The 27,816-nt window shown below is 38.5% G+C and overlaps 1 protein-coding gene across 7 annotated transcripts in view; it reads right to left on the reverse strand.

The window, feature by feature from the left end:
• The window catches only part of exoc6 (exocyst complex component 6), a 51,190-nt gene extending 35,528 nt beyond the window's left edge, over positions 1–15,662 (reverse strand). For 4 of the 7 annotated variants that reach the window (XM_087177270.1, XM_087177269.1, XM_023418877.2 and 1 more), the window contains exons 1-5: positions 15,492–15,662; positions 6,532–6,703; positions 3,746–3,793; positions 3,478–3,568; positions 2,797–2,842 (exon numbers count right to left, since the gene is read on the reverse strand). In XM_087177270.1, the coding sequence (XP_087033396.1) occupies positions 2,797–2,842; positions 3,478–3,568; positions 3,746–3,793; positions 6,532–6,703; positions 15,492–15,631 (497 nt within the window). In that variant the 5' untranslated portion in view covers positions 15,632–15,662. Of the gene's footprint in view, positions 1–2,796; positions 2,843–3,477; positions 3,569–3,745; positions 3,794–6,531; positions 6,704–14,572; positions 14,689–15,491 lie in introns of those variants that run through there. The other 3 variants (XM_023418875.2, XM_023418872.2, XM_087177271.1) reach the window with 2 other exon arrangements.
• Between the last annotated feature and the right edge of the window lie 12,154 nt (positions 15,663–27,816).

The following is a 27,816-nucleotide window of genomic DNA, read 5'->3' on the forward strand; positions in this document are numbered from 1 at the left end:
AAGTTTACTTTTGAATTTGGTTCAGTGAACAGTAGGCTGTCTGATTATTAATAAAAAGGAAAGCATAGAAATGGTGGCAAAACAAGTGTTGAAGTAAAAGTCCATGACAGTGTTCTGAGAAAACTTAAAGTGCCTGCGTCTCCGGAGAATAAGAACCTGATGGATCTAAGACTAATGTATTACAATTGTGACCAGTGTATTAAAATATGGTGGGATAGTGTCGTCTCCTTTAGACCCCCTCAAGGTCAAAGTTAATTTTACTGTCTCCAATAGGAGAAAATGATCTCAGATTAAGGGAACTGCTGCCTAAAAACCATAACATTAAGATCTAGAATAAGAATACACAAACAAACACTAGGCTAAAAAAACAAACAAATCAATCACAAAATCATTAACTCTGTCAAAAACTACAAGATTTCTAGGGACACATCGCAAAGTATACACACCTTAGTAAATAAATTAGCACCAAACAAACACATCTCTCTTTACATGCTCACAAACAGAAAGCTGCCTCTCTACGCTCCTGTACATCCTGCAGGACCTGCCTATAAATATGTATGACCCTGCATCTCCTTCTTAATTAATTAGCACATACTCAGAGTTCAACAAACGAGAAGGGTCCAATAGGATCCTGCTCGCATGACGAATAGTAGACCGCTCAATAATAAAAAATATCTTCCCTGCCATCTAAACCAGACTAATGAGCTTGACTAATGAACTTTGTGCCTTAAACTTACCTGTTACGTTTCCAAATTAGCTGATAATACCATAATCTAAAACAAACTCATGGTAGCTCCAAAAAAAAACAAACACCAAAAACCTCTGAGTCTCCCTTTGGAGACCCTCTTAACTCTTTTAAGGAACAGCAGAATTAAAGAGCTATATGTATATCTAGTTCATTAGCTGCCGCAGTGTGATATTTTATTGTCTGTGCCTATTCTGAAACCTGTGTAATAAAGATGTTGTGGTCTGATATACTATGCACACATCACAAGGGTTCAGCCTTGGGTCAGTGTGCTGGGCTCCCATCATTAGGCTGATAGGCAGGCTGTGAAGGGATCTAATTGGTCGGTCAGTGAGTGTAAAATGTGTTGTATACACATGAACAGAAGACAGACTCATAAACTGTACAGTGAAAAGGTTTGTCAGAGTGCAGGTCACCAGGATGGAGGACACAAAGGCTGCAAGTGGCAGGAAATTGAACAGAATGTGACCTGGGCATCAGCGCATACAGTACAGACAATAATGTGCATTTGGGCAATACAAACTCATTCCAATACAGTAACAGAGTATAGGCCATGTCATTATTGCTTAAAGTAACCACAACACACACATATCCAACAAGGTGGCCAGCATGGTCTAATTGTCTTGGACTGGCTGTGGGCCGTGACAGAGCTGAAGTGAGGGGGCCTTGTTCTGAACAAGGGCACACTGAGGGTCAATTGTCCTGCCAGTGAATGGCCTCTTCCTTTGGTACACACTAATGAACAAGAAAGGGTCATTATTTTCCTGTCTAAAGTGAACTCTCCTCCCCTCTTTATAAAGATAGGCATGTAAATGTGGCCAAACATGAAGTTCATGGGGTAAAAATGAAGTTCAATCAAACCTTCAGAGCAGTTGATGAGTTGAAAAGTCAGGAGGAAAACCTGCATCATGAAGACTGGATGATTTTGCAGTCTAGTTAGGATGTTAGATAACAGAGCTTTGCTTTCTAGCTAAAAGCTCTGTGTTGGAAAGTTGGCCAATCGTTTCAGTAAAAGTAACTTAACAACAGGTTATAGAAGATCTTTCACTGCCCTCTATGGTTGAAAGTTTCGTGTTTGACCTGACCATAAAACTGAGCATGAGGCTTTAACTTAAAACTTCTTTGATTATGTTTTTGTATTTTCTGAATATATTTCTAAAGCTTTAAGTAAAAAGGTGACAATAACTAATGCTAGTTAAAATCCTCATACTTAAAAATGAGAGATATTGATAAATATATAGGGATATAAAATGTTGTGAGTGACAGAAACTGATGCATACACTACTAGTCATAAGCTTTAGAACACCTCTGTTTTTCCAGCTGTTATTTACAATGTTTCTGACATTAAAGCAATAAACAAATAGATAGCTGAAGATTCAAAATCAACAAATCACTGTATCTTCTTATTGAACTATATTTAATCGAAATTTCTGACTCAAGCAGCAGCTGAACACAGTGATGTTCTTTCTATAATGGAACTAAAACATTATTCAGAAAGTTGGTCTCAACTCTGTTGCAAAAGTTCCCACTAATGTGTGTCACTTGCACGTTGCTTTACTGCCACATAACAAAATATGAAAGAAGTGAAGGGGTCTATTCTTGAAGCAGTGGAGGTCAGCAAAAACAAGACTTTCAGCCTCTGTTAAATTAAAGTAAATCTCCACTAGATTTCGGGAGGAAAAAAAGCTGCAGTAGCTTCTATTGGCTGGGAGGTCTACGTCTGTTCGACCTCTGGCCACACCCCTGGCTTGTGTTGCCAATCTGCTTTATCCACACCACCTACATCACAGCTGACTGCGGTCAGGTGTGGTGTGATGTAGGTGAAACCACCACCCAGCTGTGATGTAGTGTGGTGCTATTACAGTACATTACTGCTGCACACGGTGAGATATCACTGTCACCACCCGCTGGCAGGGGAGCAGCATCATTAGTTAGTCTTTAAGAATGTGGAAACCTTCAGGATTTCAAAGTTCCAATCAGCTGTGTTTAATATTGCAGTTGTACATTTTATGTTATGGTATAATCATGACACGATGATGAGACATGGATACCTTTTGGATTCCAGCTGCTCCTTAAGTTTGCTGTACATTTCTAGCACTGCGAAAGAAGACAAAGAAGACACGTCAGTAGTCGGCTGTGTTGGTTCAAGCAGTTTACTCAAACACATTCGTAACAGAAACTTTTTAACTTAACTAACAAATTCATGACAACTTGTGGACACAGCTTCAAATCACACATTTGGTTATTTTAGTTGCCAGCCTGTGTTCCACTTGTGATGCACACGTCTGGATGGTGCACAGATACAAACCACTGTGAATCTAGGAATCTTTGGCCCAAAAAACATGATAATCATCAAAATGTCTGTAGTCAGCTTCCACAGTCATGGATATCATTTGGTTGAGGAGGGGCAGAGTTTCCTTCCCTTTTTATAAATTATTACCCCTTAGGTTACAGGTGACAAGCTGTAAAACAGCCCTAATGTTTAAAGAATTACATAAGCTCTTGTCATGGCCACAATCTAAATACTTGTGGGTCTGTTTGTCTTGTTAGAAGGAACACTACTCATTCAACATGCCCACAACTTCCTCTTTGCTGAACTGGTCATATTCAAGGAACAAGTATTTGTACAAGGACCAGTGGCACCCTGGGGTCAGTCGGGTGACTGACACTAACACCACATTAGTACTACAATTAAAGTGACCATCACACTGATATGCAAGCAGCAGTGGTACCTGGTATACAGAGCTGGAGCTTCTCAACAGTAGTGGCCATGTTCCTCTGCTGGATCCGACAGCAAATCACCTCCTCTGTCTGAGCTGTCACCTGAGGGCAGGAACGCACAGTGGAGGGAGACAATGAGAAAGAGGCCGCCGCTCTTAACTGCTGGGTTAAAGAACGGTCATGTCTAATGCAGAACTGTCTTCGGGGTTAACGAGCCCACATGCGTCATGACAGCACAATAAAAAGCACATTCATGCATACAGGAATATGTGGCTTTACCTCCCTCCCGGCTTCTTGTAGTCTTCGATTAGTGTCTGTCACTTGACCCTGTGAAGGCAAACACAAACATCAGTTTAACTGCACATGCTTCACATTCTTTCCTTTTTATTTCATTTTTTTCTCAGTTCATGGCTCCTACATTTGTTTTATTTTACAATTCCACACCACTCACCGTATCTAGACCTTCAAGTACAAGTCTGGTGATATTGATATTTTTTCCAATTAACAAAAAATTCCATGTGTCTTGTTCCTCTGAGCCACAGAGCTCCATTGTTAATTGTTAATTGAAAACACATCAGTGGGGCCACACTGTTGCACTGGGTGACATGTTTATTCCACACACACACGTCTGTTGCTAAAAATACTCAAACGGGGACCAATCTGCCACTTAGAGTTGTCCACAACAAATGCCCTATTTCCTCTTGTTTGAGTAACCTTTGTTATTAACTACAATGAGCAGCTGTTTTAGGAGATTAGGAAGTAGAAGAAGTCTTTTTTTTAAATATGAAACTATATATATATGTGAGGATTTTTTAAGATTTATGTTTTTTTCAGTAGGAACCAGTTGGCTTTAATATTGAAGCATCTTGCAAGTTGATATGTAAATATATTGATATACAGTATATATTGAAATTGCTGCACAAATTAAAGATCAAGTTGGAAGAATGAAAATGTTCACGCATCATTGGTATATTAATTGGTCTGTTAATGTTGAATAAGACTCAATTTAAATTTTGGTTTTACTCCATGACTTTCTCTGGGCGAGTGATGGTATTTTTTTCAGATTTGAAGACTTTTTGTATGAATACCTCGGTGTTGGTTCAGCCATACATGCTGTCACGTGTCTATCTGTCTGTCCTCGCTCTGTCTGCCCCCCCCCCCCCTTGCCCTCTCTTTTCCCTCTCTACCTCCCTCGCTGCAGCTGCTCAGCCTTGTAATCAGCTCATTGTCCATGAAGGGGCAAGGACAAAGGCAGGAAAATTCAGATTAACCAGGCAGTGGGGACCTGAACCCATCGCTGGTGCACTGGGCCTTTCATGGGGTTTAATGGCTTGTGACAGGCTCTTTCTCACAGATTCAGTGACAAACTTCTCGATTCTGGAAGAGGATTTTTGAACTCTCGGCTCTTGTCACACGGCTGAGAACCATGACCCAATTGACCAGTCGGCTTTTTGATGACAATCCTTTCAACAGTGAAGCTTTCAAACAAAAGGGACTGACTACATAATCACTGCTTCTTCTTTCTTGCAGCAAGGGTATGGTACCAGAGCGGGAGTGAAGAAACAATGCTAGAAACTTAACCAAGACTGTTAATCTAGAACAGCTAAAGGCTGCACTGGTCAGATACCAGGGAATAGAACCTATGACCTCTCCATTATGGCACAGTGTCTCCTCTCATTAGATACTGTAACTCGCAGACACTAATTCCTGCAAACTCAAAGACCACAGAGATGCATTAGCTTGTCACACTGTGACTTCAAAGCAGATTAGCCAACAGAAATGCTTCTTATGTTTTATCTCACCCACCAGATTGTAGGTGTAAGATTTTAATAAACAAATTTTTGTTAATCAATAACTGGTACTTGCAAAGGTAAGTATATGCACCAAGAGCAAGGACTACTACTGCAGCTCTATCTATCTATATAGAGAGTTTACACGTTACTGGAATGTTGGATTTCTTTTCATTATAAATTAATTTCTGATTTATTTTTAATAGAAAGGGACACTAAAATGCTGCTGTCTCCACATGCAGCTGCTAAAATGGTTAAAAAACATAATATTTAAATTTTTTCATGTCTGTGTCATATTCAGATTCAGACTAGACATTGAAACTATGGTAAAAGGTGTCAGGTTTATGTTATGTTGCTGGTATGATGTCAATATGACATCAACAGGTCTTTTCTCTGTCTGTTTTTGCTGGAAACTTCACATGTCATGTGATCACCCACGCAATGAGGCGTCTCACGCATGTGTCACACAGGGACAGTGTCTGCTCCGACCCGTTAGCATGGGCACCGAAATGCAAACCAAGACGTCCCGCAGCCGCCACACACACACGCTGTACGGTGTGTACAGCATGTGTGTGTGTTCCCGGTCTCACATTCAGCAATGAACAAGGCAAATGATCATTTTAAGTTACCTGGATGTAATTTCAGTTGTATGTAGCCTGCCATTACTAGCTTTCACAAAGTGAATGAAAGTATGACACATACTATACATGCACCTGGCACTTCAGTGGTGTTATCATCATGTTAAAAGTCTGATTATCATCATTCTGACCTCCACATTTTACTTTCAGTCACTTACAGCATTTACATCATCATTTTCACCTCTGTTGTGTTGTCAACACAATATTGTTTCATTGAAAATAATATAATAATAATAATAATCAAACATTTTATATGATAATTAGATTTCATTGCTACATTTGACATTAAATATGGGCAATATGATGATATATTGTTTAATATATGAATTAATATCGGACATTTTGCCACACAGTCAACTGTATTTTAGTAGCTATCCTCTCAATATTTAAGAAATTATGTCACAATCTACAATATAACACATACCACCACCACCAATGGTGATAGAAAATCATACCTTGTATACTGTGATAGATACGCCGCTATATTTTAGTTTTCCTATATTTTATATTTTTATATTTTTAATTATTTTATATTATATTATATTTTAGATTTAACAGCCACTGTGTGTTACAGACCAAACTGTTCTATTGTCATCTCTCTACTGGCCAGTATCCTGTTTACAGTAATCTCTCTTACCATCAGTTTCTCTGCATCAGTGCGGACTTTGAGGAGTTCTGTGATGGCATCCACAAAGCCTTGGTGGTGGAAATTGCACATCTTCTCTATCTCACGGTCATGGTTCCTTATCCTGGCATCCAGCTTTTCCATGAAGCGCTTGTGGGCGTTGGGCTGGTCATCGTAAATAGACCTAAAAGACACAAACCAGGTGAGGAAACAGGGGAGTGGAAGGAACAGAAGAAGAGGGAGATAAGGCAGGAGGGGGAGCGTGACAAAACAGAAAAAAAAAAACTGTCAGAACAACTGTCAGAATGAACAGGATTTGCTCATATGTCACTTTCCATGATCAACTGCAGCTTGACGGAGGTTCCTCACCACAGCTGAATTATACAGCCTTGAAAAGCTGACACATCTATGCATGGGTTACTGCTGTGTGTGATCCTGATTGTGTGTTATGGTGTGTGTGTATCTATAGTATTTACAATAGAAAGTTGAAGTTGGTTCATAAAAACATCCTGTCTAAGCTTTGGCCCTTTACGAATATTAAAAGCTGCCAAAAAACTAATTCACGTCTTGAAATCTTCATTGTTGAAGCAATTAGATTACAAAGAGTAAAAACAGTTTGAGGTGTTTAACTGTTTTTAACTGTACAGATGTCTCTCTTGTAATGGTATGATCAAGCTTTTGTTGTAGTCACCCACTGGCCACTGTAACAAACTAGCAGAAGAACTAACTTGCCACACTTTATCACACATCCCTGAAGCAAGGGCTCAAAAATGTGACTATTCTTCACAAAAGACAGTGGTAAAGATTTAATCACTGCAACATTATCACAGAATAACATGCAGGGAGGATGTTGAACTAACATGGTCAAGTACTGTTGTTGTTGTTGTTGTTGGGGGGTCAGTTTGGTCCCCGGGCAGCTGTATGTCAACCACTGATATAGTCAATTGAAATCTATTATATGTTTTCTTTGTCTTGGATCCAAGAGAAGAGATATGCTGTGAACAGTCATTTAAAGCGATATTATGGTCATTTTCAGGTTCATCATATTCTTATTTCACGGGTCTGCTGTGAAATGTTTACATGCCACCTTTGTCCACCCTACTTTACATAATCATGGTATATGAGTGCAGTATTTCTGATGTCTTCTGTAGAAGTTACACTGCCCCAGAATAATGACTATAGCACATCCACCTCAGGTATAAACAAGCGTAAAACTGTCAACTTTCCACTTGCTCTCACCATCATTTCTAGTGATTATAGTAAAATTTAAGGACTAAATCCTTTGCTGCATCTAATTGCTCTGAGAAGGAATTCACTGTGTTTTGGTAAGCTTTTAAAGCCTGACTCTGACGCCACAATTTGATTTTCTGGATAATTATATTCAACTACTGTTTCAACTAAAATAAAAAAGCAGCAAAAACCTGAACTATTAAAAAAAAACTATTAGGCTAAATAAAATTACTTGAATATACATCTTTACCTGATGTACCAGTTTTGCCTTTTGTCCTGTCTCCTGCTACATAATAATTTATTTCTACTGAATGCAAACAGCTCTCTGCATTATTCCTACACCTGAGGTTTATTTGTATTATGTTATCATTTCATTCTAACACCATGTTTCCTTTTTTTGTTCTTACACATGTATATGTTCTGTGCTCTGAGTTTACATTTGTTCTCAATAAAGGTTCAAACAAGTACAGTTATAACTCAGAGACTAAAATGAAATAACAGTGTGTTGAAAACAGAATGGCTGCAGCCTGAAAGTGTATCCACTGGCAGCTACTGCACGTGTCCTTGAGCAAACAGTGACTCTTGGATAGTATATTCACCAACAGGCCTTTACGATCAGATTTGGGCTTTAAGACATACATGAGGTCAATTTAAAGTCATAGAGCTGATTTAACAGCAAGGATACAAAAGACAAAAAGACATACATTAACCTCTAATTATAATAAACTTCTCATATGAGACAACTGACAAATTCTATGAGCCCATGACCTACTACACTACTGACATCCCCATTCATTTCACCTGGAGTAACAGCTCCATCTAGTGAAGCTAGAGTGGCGACATGCTGTGTTAATAAATAGCTGATAAATAGTATCGAGTTCATGTAAATGAAAAGGGTTATTTTCTGATTTTGAACATCTCTGACATTCATTTAGGATTGATGACCTCACATTTACTTAAACTAAACCAGGACTAAACAAAAGTCCTAATTATTGATTCAAAAGGGCAAACTAAAGTACACTATCTCAGCACACTGATTTTAGGCAAGACATTTGGGTGTTGTCACTGAGTCTGATGATTCCTGTCATCAACAGGATTTAAAGACTAACAGTTTAATGTGATTAAGGAGGCGTCTGCATCAGGCAGATTACAGAGATATTTCAGTCCAGACCAAAGGGGTGGACAGACCAACCGACACACCAGCATTGCCATCCTTAGAGCCATGCCAACAAAATATTTGAATGTGATGTGGTTTTACCACAAAGAAGTCCAATTAAAGTCTTCACATGACATCTACACTTTTTCCTCATTGAAACATCAACAATCAATGAATATGTAAATCCCTGTGTGCAGGAAGTTTCAGGTTTCCACATCACACTTTAAGTTACATACTGAACCATGACTGGTTCTCAAACTAGTTCTGATGTCACAAACCCATGTTTGTACGCAGAGCTGAAACTACCAGCTTTTACTGTTTCATTGTAAACAAGAGCTGGGGCAAATGTCTCCAATACATAGTTTATGCACCAGAGAGCACAAGTTTTACACTCTGGAAAGGTGGCCAGTCTATAACAGGGCTGACATGTAGAGACAAGCAACCACTTGTGCACACATACTAACACATATGGGCACTTTAGAGTTGCCAATTAACCTATTGTTCTTGCTTTTGGACTGTGGGAGGAAGCCAGAGTACTGGGAGAGAACCCACGCAGGCACAGGGAGAACATGCAAACTCCACACAGAAAGGCCCCCAGGCCTGGGATTCAGACCCAGTGTTAACCACTACCATGCCGCTACACCAGCAGATTAACTGATAATAAAAATAATTGTTAGTTGTAGCCCTGCTAATTTGACAGAATTCTAATCCATTGGTTTCATAATTTTTGTTACAAATACAGGCTGGGCTGAGAATGACCCTGAACACCTCCATGACCACTCCCACAGGTCACTGTTAGACTATAATATCCAACTGTGTGTTGAGGCGACGTCTCGTCAATCATGGGAGCAGCTGGAGACAAGACAGGCTGTTTTTATGATTTCCAAAGTACAAATCAATCACATTCTGTGGAGACCAAAAACGTAAATAAACTAAATAGGGCATCATAAAATATGTAAATATATTAATAAATACTAGCAAAATATATCATATAAACATGCCATTGTGAAATAATCCCAATACAATTTTTAAACCGATTTCCTGGTCCTTTTTATAATTCATTTATAATTTATTTTTTAAGTTTTTATTGGAATATGTCCTTATAAATAAGCTGTTTTTATTTTCCGACAACATTTTCCCTCATGTTTTATGTGTTTTTGTTTTATTTCATGATGCGGTTTTAGATCCCAAAGTTTTTGTGAGTCAGTTATGGCAGACCAATTTACATGAATCCCATAAATCACTAAATGTATTCAAATCAATTTCCCATCATAATGGTTACATATGGTATTTTGTCTGTATCTTTGCATATCTTGCATATGTGTTTTTTATGTTCTTTGTGTTATTTAAAATGGATAATGTTGGATTGCAACAAAATTCATCATTGTGTGTTACACAGATTTTGATATCTGTATTGTATAGTCTTAGAGCAAATATTGACATTAGTTCTTATTAACTGACTTTCATCTATTACACAAAAAAAGGAAACAAAAGGAAAATTAATATGGAACCTATCTACACCAAAACTATTGGCCTTTAATGAATTTAAAGGTACTATATGTAAGAATGTGAAGAAATGTATATGTATTAATCTTTTCTTTATTGTGTGAACAGATTGCAATTGCAAATAATTAAAAAATGAGACCTTCCTTGTCTTATCTGATGCCTATAACAGCCTGTGGACTGATTTCTATTGAATAATTATCCAGGAAAATCCAAAAGATGCAAAGCTTATGTTCTCTCCAGAGCGCCTTCCCACAATGCTTCTCTTCCGCTCCTCAACAGTGTGCAACACTAGCTACCGTTAGCTTAGAAACTGAGTCCGCTAACAACAAACAACAAGCACACAACAAAACATCTGCTCTAAGGAACCTGTTCCTTTGGAGGTTTTATGTTCTTTATCTCCAGTCAAATATTACTTATCACACATCACATGTAACTGATGTTAGTTTAGGATTATTGTTGTCTCAACCCACTGCCAGACACATTTCACTAAATCGGTGCACTAAGGTTTCAGCATAATAAAATAGATCTTTTTATCAAACAACCTTACTGTACAGACTTAGAGTTGTGATGTAGACTATGACATCAATAATGAAGTGTGGCAACACATCTTCTTTATAATATTATTTGGGAGATGGGTGTCACCAACCGCTTTAACAGTTAAAGCAGGTTAGCTAGTTAACACAGACATATTATACAAATGAAGGTAATGTATCATGCAACAAGAAAATGAAGTTCAACATCATTAGCCTATATTGTGCTAGTTAGAAAGCTACGATATTACGCTTTATATAAAAAGATGCTGGAGATGGTCAAAACTGTTAAAATCTTTCTTAAAGCTTCAAGCCTCAGCAGATCCACACTGTCACTCATCCCCAGAAATACATCACAACAAAATCTTATACGACAAAAACACAACACCAAAAGAAAACTGTGATACAGGTTCTGTTTTCTTACAGCAAGGCTATTCTTTATATACATATATAAACTGCTTGACTAATTGAATATAGGCTTATTGTAGCCTGTGTAGTTGTAATATGAAGAAAAATAAATGGACGACAATATTCCAAAAAAAAATTATTACATCTGACTTAAGACTCAAAACTCATCGGGAGACACAAATAATTCTTAAATAGGATGAGGAGGAAATAATATTATCATGACCTCTCTATTGACATTTTACAGAGAGGCTCTAGATTAGCTGTATACTGACCCCTTGGGCCCTAGGCTGTTTAAGTAATCTATGGCTATATTGTATTTATTGTGCTACTAAACAGCAGTCAACTCCTGAGCCCATTTTTATCCGTTATGTTTTATACAGCCATGTAGAGTTTGTAAGGCTGACCTCAAATTGAAAATTGTAGTGAACGAGATAAAAACAAAAGCTAACTTGCAGTATCTGCCAAACACTGCATCCCTTCACATTTGTGTTGTGTTTTTTTTTTTTTTTAATCGCACTTATCAAAAGGAACCATTACCATATCAATATGAGTAGTAAATAGGAAGAATTAAATCATAAGAATAATCATCCGTACTGAATATGTTGGTCATTCTGCTGGCCATTTTACAAGCACAATTTGTTGCAATTCATGTTCTTGTTTAATATAACTTTTTTATTGATTTTATTCATTTAATTTTTTTACTAATTAAATTAATAAGTGCCAGTGTCCAGTTTCCCTTTTGTAGTTTATAAGAATCGATATAGGCTACCAAAATCCCTAAACCCCATTGTTCTGACAAACAATATTCAGCAGTGGACAAACCCCACCCGTTAGACCTGACCTGTGTGGAGCAACAAAGTAGCCAACAGTCATCAACAGACATTTTGTTAAACAAATCAGATGCTGCTTCACCTTAACAAATGTCCAGTCTTACTTTCAAATAATTCACAGAAGGGTTGCCAGAAGAGAAGTGGAACGTAGCATCAGATACAAGAAATAACAATTTTTAGTGGATCATGTTTCTATATCACAAGTTCAAAGTTATGACTATATTGTAGAGTTGTAAAGGAAGAAACACTATTTCCTATCCCTTTTGGGGCTGAAAAAATATTCATTTAATTACTGATGAATCTATCTATTTATTTTTCAAAGTTTGTTTAACTTGCAGAATATAAAACACAATTTTAAATTTAACTGTCCGAAACTCCCAAGATATTCAATTATACAGATATGACACAGAGAAAATCAGTAAATCCTTACAATGAAAAGCTGGTACTGGTTATTGTTTGGTGTTCTATGTTCTTGATAAATAACTGATTACCGCTAAGAACTAGGGCTGATATAATGATCAACATAGCACATGCAAACTGGACACAAGCACGTCCAGTATGCATGTGCTATATTGATCATTAGTCTCCATGTTGCCATATGAACCTTGTCTTTCCTGCTATTAATAATTGAAAGCAGGTGGTTGCTGAAAACAAATAGATCACTATCTTCCTGCTTCCTGCCAGGACAGGAAGCACTCTTCTGCCAGTCTAAAGTGGCCTCTGGGTTACAAACAATATGCTTCATCCTTCTACCTTCTAATATGTGAAAAGTCAGTCAGTCATAACACCAATCCCCAGATACATACACTATATATCAGACAAAACTATTTTATAACTTCATCATTTACGACTTCCTCTTTTTATCGGAAGAGGTGTACGCAACTGCCAGGCCACACTGCCTCTTACACTGTAGCTGGTATAAGCAAGCACAGCAACTTGCATTGAGTACACCGGAGAAAAAGGACTCTTAAGTAGTAAAATATATGCAAACATCATACACCAATAACCTCTGGAGTGAAGGTTGGTTAGAAAAACTGCCCACGAGTCCATTCCTGTTCTTAAGCACAAGATACAAATAATTCATATGCATTTACAAATAAACAACACGTCATGTCTCCATTCCTGACTGTACAGCTATTGAGTACCTGCCCTTTCCCTTAAGACATAATATGTCTTATGTAACTGTAACATTGGTTCAACGAGTTCAACTCCTGTTGTAAAAGTTGCATGAATTTAAAACATCAATTTAGCAAAGTGTGAACAGTATTCAAAATATTTCCAATAATGAGTCCATTCAATTGTGATGCTAATTCACCACATATACAATCAAGAATGAAAGCAGAAGTTTCACTTCAGACAGGTAAAACACCAAGGAGGAATATGTCTCAAACTGGAAACAAAAGCTTGAAAATGTAACACAAACAGACAGAAGCTGGACCTACTCTTCAAAACCCAGGAGAGATTATTTCTTACTCAGATTATAAAGAGCAGATCGTTAACGAGCAGAGCAAGATGGTTAACGAGCCAATAAACAGGCAAAGGGCATAACTGACATTTTATTACAACCAACCTTGATCACCTGTGCTGGTAAAGGAATGTCAGTGTTGATACCATCATAAAATAATTACTGAAACGAAACAAGCTGCCAGAGGTAAAGCATACATTCTCTGGTTTCCACAGGTATGCTCAAAGACAAGTCTGTCTACACTACAGGTGTGTGTGACAGGTGGAGGCATTCATCTGAAGCTGGAGTCAGTTTATTAACACCAATTTGTCAAACTAATGTCATTCAGTATGGCCTTGGAAGCTAGCTCGGTAGCTATCTACCATAACCAATGCAGCATGCTAGAAAACGTTAGCTTGAGCAATTCAACATCCAATTTTACCGTCACAAGCTATTTAGCAACCACAACACAAAACAACACCAGGGGGTCAAGATGACTCATCCAACTATGGCATAGCGGAATGACAGCAGGGTGAACTTTCTATTTTTGCTGACCAACTAGCCGAAATTGTTAGCACCGCTAGTTAACATCAGCAAGATGTGAAGTCCCACAGCCACACCCACAAATGATGTTTACATTTTTGACAGGTCACCAGCCGTCCATCAGTACACAGAACCAGGAAAACGTCACACAGATTCGGTTTTACTAAAGCTACGTTAAAGTGACTAAAACACTGCTCAATGTTAGCCTGTTAGCTAGCAAGCCAGCTAGGCTCAAGCCTCATTTCAACTCCATATACCTGCTGGCAGAAATTGCTAACGTTAGCCTGCCGGTGGCTAGGTTAGCTAAGCTAGCTCATGAACAAAAGGTCTGATATTGTAAGTGATGCAACCAAACACAGAGAGATTATGATTGGTAAATGCTCTCTAAGAAGCCATATAATCTCACCGAAGAGTAGGGCCGACACAAGCCGTGTCGGTGCTCTCTATTTCCTGTAAAATCCGCTCGTGCTCCGTTATACACTCCAGGGTTTCATTCTCCGCCATGACTGTTGTGTGTGTATTGTGGCTATTACTGCAGCTGCAGCGGAGTGCAGGTCAGGATCTGGGCTGTGGGGGGCGCACTACAGCTGTGTTGAATTCAGCGGCAGCAGCTTTGTTTCCACCATACACTGTATGGTTTCCACACATCCCGTACGTTACAATACAGTTGGTCACAGCAAGCGAATTGCACATCCCCAGACCTTTACCCCAAAGTAGGTCCTGTGGCCAACATGGCAAACCAGTTTGGTTATTGGCTGCTGGCTACATCAATTGAATTGCAGAATTTCAATCAATCTAGCAAGTAATATGTTATCATAATAATAAATCATTCAGTCTGTATATTAATGCACTAACCCTAAAGCACTGTTACTGCCCCGTCATTTCTTGACACTCATGTTTAGTGTCTTTTAAAAATAATATTGTAATTACACATTGTCCCCTGTAAATCAAAATATAGACTAATAAACTATTGTCACAAAAACATGCAGTGGAGGATTTCATTCAGCGCTGAGTGTCTGCAGATTTTTATATCAGACAGCAAAATGGCAAAAACATGCAATGCTGCTGCCCATAAAGATAATTTCTTTCTATGTTTTAAGTGTTTTTAAAAGTACATGGCACTAAATGTTAAATTAGCCTACACCTTTGGTATTTTAAGCAAATGTAATATAGGCAAGTATGTTTATTTCCTTATCAAATACAGTAGCCTACATGCAAGTCTCCACATAGATGCTCATAAAGGCATCACATGATTGTTAATGTGTATATTGAGATCAATCAGTATTTTACATCTCTCACTTTCTAAATTGGATTAATGAGTTTACCTTAATGTGGTTCCGAGAGGGAGGTCCACAGATTCTAACTCTGCAAAAATATTCCCGAAAGCTTTCTCCTCTTCTTTGTTGTCTTCTTCATTTTGACTGGGAGGGTCAGGTAAAGCAGCGTGGACCCTGTAACTGGTCATTTCTCTTTTCACACTCTGAGTCGGAGAACTAGATCTCTACATGTGGGAGAGAGGACACCAAGAGCTATCTGTCCGTCTCTCTCTCTCATTCTATGCTTGTGTGTGTGTGTGTGTGTGTGGCAGATTCCAGGGCACCTGCTATGGTCAGCAGAAAAAGAGGGTGCAACAGGAAAAAAAGACCTTGTGATTCAACGGACTTTGAAACCAACAGCACTAACTTTAGCTGCTGTCTGTTTTTTTCTTCTTCTTTTTTTTTTAACATTTGTCTCATCTGTTGTAAACCCTGAGGAAAACACATGAAGAAGCCTGTTCAGCAGCTGGCCAATCACAGCGTTTAGTGTGTGTCAGTGTTCTTGCTCGTTGGTTTTGGAGCGATACAGAAATGAGGCTGTCCAACATGCAGTGTGGGATAATAAAGGACTGTGGACTGTGGATGGCACTATTACAGTAACCCATTGCACTTTCAATATAAATATTGATTAAAGATGGACTTGAAAAAAAATATCCCAGGAAGACTAAATGTAAACTCTGCACAGAAATCATAATCACAATAAATCACAATGTGTATTTCATACAACAGCCTCTATCTTAGACCCTCAGTTTGGATGAGAATAAAACAGCTTAACAGGAAAGTTTAAAAGTGAAACCTTATTGTAGAGTAGCAGATGATACCTCTACCACCCTCAGACCACTTCCTGATTCAAACCATGGACTTTCTTTGAGTTATCAAAGAAAAACTACAATATTTTTACCTTTGAGAGTAAAAAGTAGTATAAAGTGAAGTACACATGTTCTGACACACCTCTCATATATTGAAATCCTGTTAGGTTTCCTCATAGTCTCTTAAATAAGTGGCTGTTGTTCGATGTATAAATATTATTTGACACACTTGTCACATTATGTTGGTGTTTCAGAAGCCCCCCAACGGTACTAAAGAAAGGTGACCAGATTTTCTGAAATTACACTTTGAGTGAGGCAGCAGACCTTGACCAGCTTACACAACCACTTTCTATTTCCTGCTATTCTTCTCAAAATGGATTGGGCCATTAGGAGTGTGGACGTAGTAGTTGACAATAAGGTCTTTACAAAAGCCCTGACTATGAGTTTCCTTATTACTCCACCAAAAACAAGAAGTGACTCACACACATACACCAGCACACACACACACACACACACACACACATGTTGGTGTTTAGACAGCATTAGCAGCACTACTTGGGTAAAGAACATGTTTGTGGTTTTTCAAAGACTTTTGCCCTCATGTCTTTCATGTCTGCTTGCTTGTACCTCCACGCAAAACAGTCCATATACACCTTGTTCACCTGTCTCAGCCGGGCGACGCACATCAGCACACAGACCTTACAGGCCGGAAAAGGCACAGGGTCAGAAACCCAGACTCACACTGAGGTTATCGCCTATAGACGTTCTGTTGTGCTGCAGAGAGGATCAGAGGAGAGAGTCTGAGAGACACCAAAGAGACGCTCAGGTCTGCTGCTGCGTCTGAAGGATAACCACACGACTGCTTTCTGCATCTCTATCTCTGCCTACCAAGAGACAGTATGTCCATGAGTTTGTCACTGGGGAACACTGGGTTTGTTCATGAGTTCAGAGGACTGAAACCACCTGAAGGCGTCTAGACTGTTGGACATCCACATATTTATTAACTGACTGTATAACACAAGTGGAGCAGAGGCTTTACACTCTATGTTGCCACTGAGAAATTATTATTTATCATAGAATTGTTTCAAATGATTTCTATTTTCCAGTGATAGCATACTGCTATCAGTAAGATTGCAGCAGTTCATTTTTTTCCCCCCATTACTGCTGTAGTTGGCACAATCGTTGAAAAAAACCCCACACATTCTTTTCTCAAGTTTGGTTGTATACACACACACACACACACCAGCAGGTGTGACAAATATGCTGTGTCTCAAATCGTGTGCTTCCATACTCACACCTGTTATTTTGACTGCATATGTGTTCATATTGACAAGTATGAGAAGGACGATGAAGTTAGACAACAGAAAGACAGTAGATGAAGAAATATTTAAATGTAAATAAAAACAGAAACCAGTAAGAAAAGTAAAATATGAGAGAATTCATTAAAAGCCAAATTAAATAATAAGTTTTCACCTGACCTTTAAAAATGTTCACACAGCCCGCATCTCTTAAAAAACCTGCGTGGCAGAGGATCTAAGAGCTTGTGAGGGATTGTAAAATGACTATGAATGAATCTGTACCTGGATGGTGCATTCAAAATGGTCAAAAAATTGACTGTAAAACATGGACACTTTTCACCTTCAACAGTCGCCATCTTGGCTACACAGGGAAAAGGGAGCAACTGCCAATGTATCTTCAAACTTGTGAAAATGGCGGAGGAAGGAGACACTGTGTTGGTGCAGATGGCGGCCTTATTTCCATATTACACACAACACAGCCCTGTTGATATTCACGCACTATGCCAGTGAGTATACTGTGTACACAGTGTACTACATGTCAGTGTACTACCTGTAAGTTTACTAAAAGCAGTATTGAAACTGAGATGCAACAAAAGAAAAAGAGTCAGTAGCTGACGACCTGGAGGTGAGAATGATTTGGTTGCATTCAATCACGACATTTGACATTTTCTTCTGCAGTATCTTGTGCTTGGTTATAACAGTATGGTTAGGGTTAGGGAAAGATTGTCGTTATGGCGAATAAACTCAAAATATCTCGGACGTTTTCACCTACTTTCCTCCTCACTGTGTAAAGAACACACTTCCTGCATTGGCACTGAACATGAATCATCAGGGCTGCGGTCAAAAAGTCAAAATAAGTCAAAAATATTTTCTTTCCCGCTTTATAACACATGAAAGGAATGTACAAGTACGGTTGAATTAAATAAAAAAAACAGGGAACCAGAATAAACTATACTTAGACATGAGTATACGGGTTCCTGGCATGGGCGCTTTTCACCTTTCATCATAAAATGTTTTTTAGTGCATTTCACAATAGGCGGGTTTAGTGAAATCACATTAGTGATCATTGTTATGACGATGATATTATTAACTATAAATTCAATATACTTGTTCTTCAAGATGACTCCAAACTGGACTGGTTTAAAGACAAGAAATCTATATTTATGGATTTCCATAAGGTTTGGATCGTGTCACAAGCATAAAACAGCTGCTCTGTTGTTTTTCTACATTTATGTGTTGCCATGGTGAAACTGCGTCACTTTAAATGTTGCTGCTACAAGGAGTTGTGGGACAGCATTATCTCCTTTCCTTTCGTAAAGGAAAGCCCCTATGCCAAAGGAGATAAGATAGGAAATATTGAATCTCCTTTCCTTATCATTAAGAGTATTGGACCAGCTCTTATCATGGCTGCTGCTCATCATTTCACTGAGGTAGGAACCTTCCTGTGCAAAAAGACTTTCTGACTGATGCCCCAGTGTTGAATTGTCCAGTACAGAGGATATTACCATGGAAACTACTGCTTCCCCCCAAAGGGCCCTTGGTAACATTGAAGGCACTGATGAGTTTTTCTTGTGAGATGAGTTTGAGAGGTTCAGGAACCTGTGGTGATTTTACATTCTACAATTAAAAACCCACATTTTTACATGTTTGTAGGCAGCATTCCAGTATTTTTATATTCAGAAATTCAAAGCTGCACTGGGCTACTTCTAACTTTTGCACTGCAAAAAGCCATACAGTCACAGAATTGCGATTAATTTCATGCTTACAATGCCCGGTTTAAATAGTTGTAACCTCACAGTACAATGATATATTTGCCTTCCACCTGAACAGAATTTCAGATGCTTGTCTTGACTGAAGTCTAACAGTAAAAACGAAACTCCTGAGATTTAGGCTGTGCTTAAAATGCCAGTCCAGACTCAGGTTGTAGAGTGATAAAATGAACGAACATTTTGCCTGGTATATCATTAGGTCGTGTAGGCCAAGAAAATGAATCAATAAATAAAAGATTGAGTATAACTGCATTTAGACATTTACACTGGAAAATAAAACTGTGAAACTTTATTTATTTGACTGTGTTGATTTTCATTTTTATTTGTTTTATTTTGTTCAGAATTCTTATGTAAATTCTTTATTTCTATTTTGAATATAATTGCTTTTTAATATATCTTTTTATATCACTAATTGCATTAATTTATTCTATCATTAGTGATAATGATGTTATCTCTGTTTATTGGCAACTCACACACATGCACACAGACACACACACATTATGTTTCTTCTCATCTTTTGCAAACTCTTGCTGGAGTTTCCCAAAAAAAAAGAGAAGAAGAAGAAAATTGACAGCTCCTTGAACAGATAAAAAAAATGCAAAAAATCCAAACAATGAAATAAATAAATAAATAAATAAATATTTTTTTATACTACAAACCTGCTTCCTTATATACTACACATGCTCACACTGTCTGAGAAATGTCACTGTGTTTACTGTAAAAGGGCTGACTACAAATGTCTGCTCATGAACGCTCCTCACTGTGAGTGGCTGTCAGATTTGGCTTCTTAACCTTAAAAAGTCATATAAACAGATGCGTGGTAATCAGCTTGTTTGATTTGGAAAAATAACAGTTGGATCAGTTGCTAACTGTCAACAGCAGTAGTATTGCATCAGAGTGAAAGGGAAGAAAAGAAGAGAGAAAACAGGAAGAGAGGAGAGCGGATGAGTGTGTGCAGTGGCATCATATTCTGCTGTCGGCCTCTGGATGTCCACTTCTACATCCTGCCCTTTAACTCTGCGGTTTGCAGCTTTTCCTGTCTGGTTTTCCAGTGAGTTAATGACCTGGCTCATACTTTTAAATCATTCTCTTTTTAATGGTTCATATTCACAAACCCCTAAAAAGATCACAAGAGTTGATCCTCAGAAGTGGCTAAAGTGTTTTGATGCTTAACTGCATTTGGATGTGAGATTAACAGTATAGCGATTCAATAAAAGTACAATACTCACTATTTGTAATTGCATAGGATAGCTACAGATAAAGAAATAGACAGTATCATCCACATCACACCCCATGTCCCTTTTTGCTATGCACCTTCTAAAGGATCTTTTTACAACCTGACCCACCCTGACAGTCCTCTGCACATCTGTCCAGACATCCAGCATTCAGTGAGTCTAAGACAGGTATCTGATCATGACATTTCCACCCCCACATGGAGCAGGAGGAGTTCCTCTGAAGGGCTGAGGGATGGAGAGTAAGCTGGAGTAGATAGTCACAAAGATGGGCTGTAAACCAGTGTGTGACTGAAAGAGAATGGTGAACTCCAAGGGAAGTGTTATTGGAAAGTGGTACCCAAAATGTTCACGTCTTTTGTGGAGGTCACAGTGGAAAAGAGGTTATTTAGTAGATTATCCTTTTTTTTTTAAATTTCATTTTCGAAATGTGGCAGTTTTGAACCTAAATGTAACAGTTTTTATAACAAAAGTGTAAAAAGGTTTGGTGGTGGGTGAGTTTGAGTGAGAAAACACTTTTTTGAAAGATGTTGTCATTGAATGAGCCACAGTTTAGGCCACATTGACTTCTGCTTAGTGGCCTTTTTCTCCCGGAGGCCAAGGGAAGCCAAGCCTCCCCTGTTTCACAGACTGTTATTTTAATAAAAACACTCGGACTCTGTAAATATTCTGTGCTGCCATCCCTCCTCTTCCTCATTCTCATTGAGGTAAACAGCACCCCTCTAACTGATGTGTGAATTTGCGGTGACCGTGAGCTATAGACCCTCATGTCCCTTATGGCATGTTTATAATGTCTTCAACATTGAAATTACAGGAGATAACCGCTAACCCAACAACATTGGTAAGTGCAGTTATGAAGTTTTAGGTTAAGTTAAATGTTAAAGAAGTATGCAAAGTATTTGTGTATGACAAGCACATAAAACTGAGTTTGTAAGTCATGTGTCTGATACATGTAGCCTGCTGTTACTTTACGAATGTAAGACTTTAAACGTCTCCTGGTTGAGTTTGAGAATGAATGCGTCTTTCACTCATTATCATTAATGTACTATGCATTAAGCGGCAGGTCATGCATTTAGGTGGGGGGGTTGCATAAGTGAATAAAGTGTTTAGGGCGGTGTGATTGTGTGTGAGAGAGAGAGAGAGAGAGAGAGAGAGAGCATGCGTAGGTAAACCCAAGTGAAAGTTAGTATCCAGTTTACAACTTCCTTTTATTTGATATCCAAGCACCTTACTACCATGAGCTCCTGACAATGGGACATCCCTCCAGTACATCTGGGATTTTGAGCAGCAAGTTCAAGCCCCTTTTAATTACTGAAGAATGATTTGACTGAGCTTGGGTAGATTCAATGTAAATCAGATCTCACAGGTGCTTTGAATTTCATGACAAAACACATACTTAGAGAAAAAAAAACAACGTTAGCATTAACTGTGTGTACCAGTCTTGGCAAGAGCTTAACCTCTAGTTGCGTTTACAAGACAAAACTTCATAATACATCCTCTGAGCGCAGCGCTACGTCTTCACGGCAGCCTGGACGCTACAATGACTCGGTATTGGAAAGGGAGAAGACCGTCCAACTGGGACAGGGTTAGCTGGTTAGCATGCTAACTTCAGTGGAAGAAAATCAGTGGCAAAAAGAGAAGCAAAACAAGATGGTTGCTTTCCACCGCTGGAGACAGCTCTTGGTGAGTAAAGGACTGAAGTTTGATGCTGAACTCACAACATTTCATTTAGACTGGTAAGTAAACAGCTGTTCATTCTAATGTTGGCTATAATATACTAGCAAAACTTTCAAATAGCTCCTTTAATGCTACTTTTTTTTATTGCTACTTTTTTCCTGAAGCTTTCAGTCACATCTCTCAAAGACCATCAGACTGGAATTGATCTGTTTCTGAGGCCAAGAACCAATTTTAATGCTTGACAGAATAAACAGTTTGTCATTACCTTTCAAAACAACCCATATAGGTGTTTTCTGGTCAGACGCCACTATGGTTAAGGTTTGCTTTAGTTAATACTAATCTATGAGCAGAATCTGAAGCTTATTGTGATCGGTTGTGTCAATGTGACAAACCACGACAATACTTTACTGTAGCTTTGTTTATTCAGTGAGCATGATTACAAACTGTCTACATGAAGATTTATAATTCATACTGAGTAATAACCTGTGTGCATATGTCCTGTTTGAAAGAGGAGGATATATGGATCACAGCAGCGAGGGCTAACTGTGAACTATCACTGCGCCTATTCTTCTCTCCGTGTGCTCTTCCTGTCCTTGCTCTGTCGGCTTCCTGTCCGCTTCCTGAGTCTGTCTGCAGTACGGACTGCTATACAACTGCTGACCTCCATTGTAAGTTACACTCTAAACAAATAGCACTGAAGGACATCCGGGAATGGGATGGGGACAGTCCGCTGCTAAAGCCAGGGAGGTTGTCCAGATGTTTCAGGCAAGGCCGGGGGGGTCACTGGATCACATTCTTGGTGTGTGATACAGTTCTTTGACAACAAATTGAAAAACGGAAAAAAAAACGCCTCCTGAGTGTGTTAGCGTTAGCTTAGCAACTGGAAGCAGGGAAAAATATAAGCCTAGCATGGTTAAACAATAAAACAAGAACATATCCTCACAAGACTACAAGACTACAGCTCTGCTGGAAATCACATGTGGTCACCATGTACTAATTAGAATAATAAAGGTGCACTATGTTCTGTAATTTTCTGAAAGCGGTGATCTGACATTCTCCCCCACTATGGTCATTCTGGAGGATGTAGTTTGTGTTGCTGTTGAACTGCATTGTGTTATGTTGACAGGTGTTCCTATTATTTCATCCACCACATTGAAATCAGTGAGTGCAGGGTGAACAACAGACATACTCTTTGCATAATGCAATATAGTTCAACAACAGCACAAACTACATCCTGCAGAAAGGTCACACAGATGAGTTTCAACACAAACTGAACATTAGAACCTGCATGAGGGAGGATTTATTACAGATTATTAGATTTAGCTTGGTGTTCCCAAAAACACCAATAAGTGAGCGTATATTTATGAAATTTTGTTACGTTATAGTCTAATTGTTATTTATACAGGACACTTACAGATTCCATGGTGATTTTATTACTGCAGGTTGTTACAAATGCTCACATCAGAAACAACAAGACCTTTTCATATTGCAGTTTATGTAGCTACAGTAGCTTTGGCACTTGTTACATTCATTCATGTAGCAGAGTCAGACACTTAGTGCTTGTTATTAGCCTGTCGACCTGTTGTTGGATGTTACTCCTGATTCCTGCTGCCTGCAGGCTTTGGAGAGACTCACTGCTGCAGTTTGGCTACACAACCTTTAGTGCCTCTGTGTAAACAGTGGTTTTGCATTTTGATTTAAATACTTATCTTTTCTCCAGGTTTTTTTTTTCCTACAACATGCAAGTTGGTTGAGTTTTACTCATGTACTGTAAAAATGCATACACAAGACTACTTGAAACATTTAGATTTATTGAGATTTTAACTCCTTCTCTCTGAGTTGCTCTCTCTTATTCCCTCCCTCTCTCCATCTCTCCCTCTTCCTATTTCTCTCTGATGTTGTTTTGTTTTGGCTTTCACAGCAACCATGTAAAAAACTAATGTAGCAGTACAAGTTCAGTACCTGCAAGAAGGAGGCAAAGAGGTTAATGGTCTGAACTGCATTTGCATAGACTGATTAAATCTGAACTCTGTGATAAAACCGGAAAATAACTGGTAAAAAACGTACTCTGTTGTTGCAGTACTATTTCTGGATGCCATTTCTTTTCCCAGCTGCCCAGTCAGCAGAGACAGAATATTAGAAAACTGTAAAGTAAAATGTAAAATGTAAAATGAAATGAAGTGAATTACCATTCTATCAAAAATAATGACTTCTGAATCACCTTTGTGAGGTGGGGCTCATAAGTCAGGTCCATCATACATGTGGTCTTGTTCAGTCACCACAGTGTAGAAACTGGGCTGCGTCACTACGACGACATATCATGTTTGGGTTGCTTCGTCTCATTCAGGGAGTTTGATGTCAGAGTCAAGTGCAAAACTTAAACCTAATTAAAAACTCAAACTTAAACCTTTATTCTGTCCGTCACACTTTATGACATCATCATATCTGGCCAATCATCTTTCTGCCCATATCCCTTGAACCAGTTGGTTGGTGGATGCTGCTCTTTCAGTATGACTTGTGTTTTTCAGACATACTTTTGCTTGACCCATCCTCTCCCCATCACCATCATCATCTTCACTGTTCTTTCCACCTAAGTTACATTTTGTACTCCAACACTACCAGCAGCACGAGAACTCCAGCGAGCATAACATAAAAAAATGAAACCTCAGATAGAAAAGTCTCAGACTTTTCATTTTAAATTATGACTATTGATAAATATTTAAAAGTTACAGTTTTTTTCTCACAGTTGCAGGGTCAAAGTGTTGTCAGTTGTTTCTTGTATATTCTGCAAACTTACTATCAGCAGAACTTTGTGTATATGATATACACTCTGAACTCTTTGTCCACTACACTACTTAAACAGCTCAGCTGAGTGGACTGATGTTGACCTGCAGAGGGAGCCATAGAGAACATGTGGAGCCCACTGGCCTGGTCATCTCCAAACATTTCAACCATCAGCATATAGTCACATGTGTACACAGTATATATACACCACCTGTTACACCATATCTAATCGGTGTAGTTTATTTATAATGAAAGGTAAAAATATAAAAACATTGCATTAACTATAGGACAGGTAGTTAGGCTCTGGTCTTAGGTAGCTGATGCATTATTTTGTGTTACTGGCTGCAGCTTTATGGACTGCAGGTGTGATGTAAACTAATAAGTTTGAAGTGATCTGATAGTGGAAATCAACACTGCACAACAGCCTAAACATGTTTATTTAAAAGCAGCTTGTTGTGAAAGGAGCTGCCAGGTTTCTGCCGTCGGAGGTAACAGTCATGGTCAGTGGGCTTGGCTTTGAAAAGGTGGATGTGTGTCTCTGTAGAGAGGCTCTTTTCAGCAGAACAAAAAGCTCTGATGGGTGTTTGAGTGTCTCTCTCAGTGTCTGGTTTACTCAACGACATTCACCCGTTACACTGGCTCACACATACACACACACACGCACACACACACACACACACACACACACACACACGCATCAGACATGCATGATTATTGCTCAGCAGACATAAACCTCTCAGAGGCCGTCAGCGCTCTCTCCTGTCTCCTTCAAGTGGATATATGCATACACACCATCTCTCTCTCTCTCTCTCTCTCTCTCTCTCTCTCTCTCTCTCTCTTTCTTTCTTTCTTAGTCATTGCTTCTTTTCCTCCTCATGTTTTTTACACATGTATAAGGTCTAGGGGATGTTATCTCAAAGTTGTGGTGGATGATTTTTCTATTTCTACAAAGCTAACAGGCAGAGAGTGTGCACAAACTCATACAGTGACTTTCACATTGACCTGCTGCCATTGGACTTTGCTGTTATTTATCCATGCTCATATAAACTTCATATTTGCACTAGTAATGTCATGCTCCCTTGTTATTGTCTTTCTCGTTATAATGTTAAAGGCTATTGTTTTGCACGGTTGGTGATTGTTTTTTATGCACTGATGCACTTGTCTTGCTCTGGGTGTGTTTCTTTTTGTGTGTATTTTGTGGGTTTTTAATGTCTACTCCGTGTGCCCCTTGGGAACAAATAAAGTTTGAATTGAATTGAATTGAACTGAATTGAATTGAATTGAATTGAATTGAACTGAACTGAATTGAATTGAATTGAATTGAATTGAATTAAATTGAATTGAATTGAATTGAACTGAATTGAATTGAATTGAATTGAACTGAACTGAACTGAATTGAATTGAATTGAACTGAATTGAATTGAATTGAATTGAATTGAATTGAATTGAATTGAACTGAACTGAACTGAATTGAATTGAATTGAACTGAACTGAATTGAATTGAATTGAATTGAATTGAATTGAACTGAACTGAACTGAATTGAATTGAATTGAACTGAATTGAACTGAACTGAACTGAATTGAATTGAATTGAACTGAATTGAACTGAACTGAACTGAATTGAATTGAATTGAACTGAATTGAATTGAATTGAATTGAATTGAATTGAGTTGAGTTGAATTGAATTGAAGAGAGGAAGTCTTACATGTTTCTCTTTCCACATTTGTCTTTGTGGAGTGATGGAGACCTGAGCTCATGCTGGACGTGTTCAGTGAAGAGACTGTGATTATGGAAGTGTACAAATGTCTAACTGAACAAGGTGACTTTCATTGGAATATAAACATTTTACTTAAGGACATAAATTTACCACATGTATCCTGACACACTGTGGAGCTGCAGTCCGCCTGTAGTCTCTCTGTCTGCACACTTGTGCACTCCTCTTCACCTCTTTCCTCTGAAAGAAGAGGTCAAGCTCATCCTGCCACACAGGTTTATCAAACACTAAGAGGAGGAAGTCAAACAGAGACAATGGCCTTCCTCTCACTTGCGTAGAATAAAGACAGGCTCTAAAAAATTCTCAGCCTGTGAAATGATGTTCAGATGGAACTTGACTGCCGGCTGCGTATAACTGTTTGTGAACTTGTAAAAAAGTTTTATCCAAACACATAAAATATGTATTTCTGAAGAAAATATTTAGTTACAGAAGCATTTAGATCAGTGGTTCTCAAACTTCATCACAAATTAGACCATGGATGCCTGTTTGATAAGATTTTGTCCCAGGGTCCCCCATCTGATAAGATTTTTGTTTTCAGATGTTTTATTACCGAAAGTGTTTGAAACCCACTGTCATACATTCTGTTCAAAGAATAAAACTGGGTGAAATCAATATCAGTGCTCATTATTCTGTCATTGGTCTGTCAGATACAGTAAAAGATACAAATACTGATGCTTCCCATTGTGTCATACCACTCCTTCCAAATAAAGGTCAAATATGGACAAAGTTCAAATCAGATCAGATTGTGTGTGTGTTATCAGAATCAAATCAGTAAAGCTCAAGAAAAATTATTTATAGTTTTCTAAACTTGTAATGATGAAGGTTTTTTCTGAGCAGAGCAGATGTGGTAAGAAACTGGAGGAACAAACCCAGAACAGCAGGAAGTTTTATGTAAAGCACCTCATCATAGACTCAGTATTACTGTAATCTGTGGGCCTCGCTGCTAAGAGGAGTAAATCTACTCTTTATTTAATAAGACAGGAGAGAACGG

The sequence above is a fragment of the Seriola lalandi genome, unplaced genomic scaffold, assembly GCF_002814215.2.
Source record: "Seriola lalandi dorsalis isolate HSWRI2012SDOR001 ecotype SW California unplaced genomic scaffold, Sedor1 jcf7180002054585, whole genome shotgun sequence".
Lineage (NCBI taxonomy): Eukaryota > Metazoa > Chordata > Actinopteri > Carangiformes > Carangidae > Seriola > Seriola lalandi.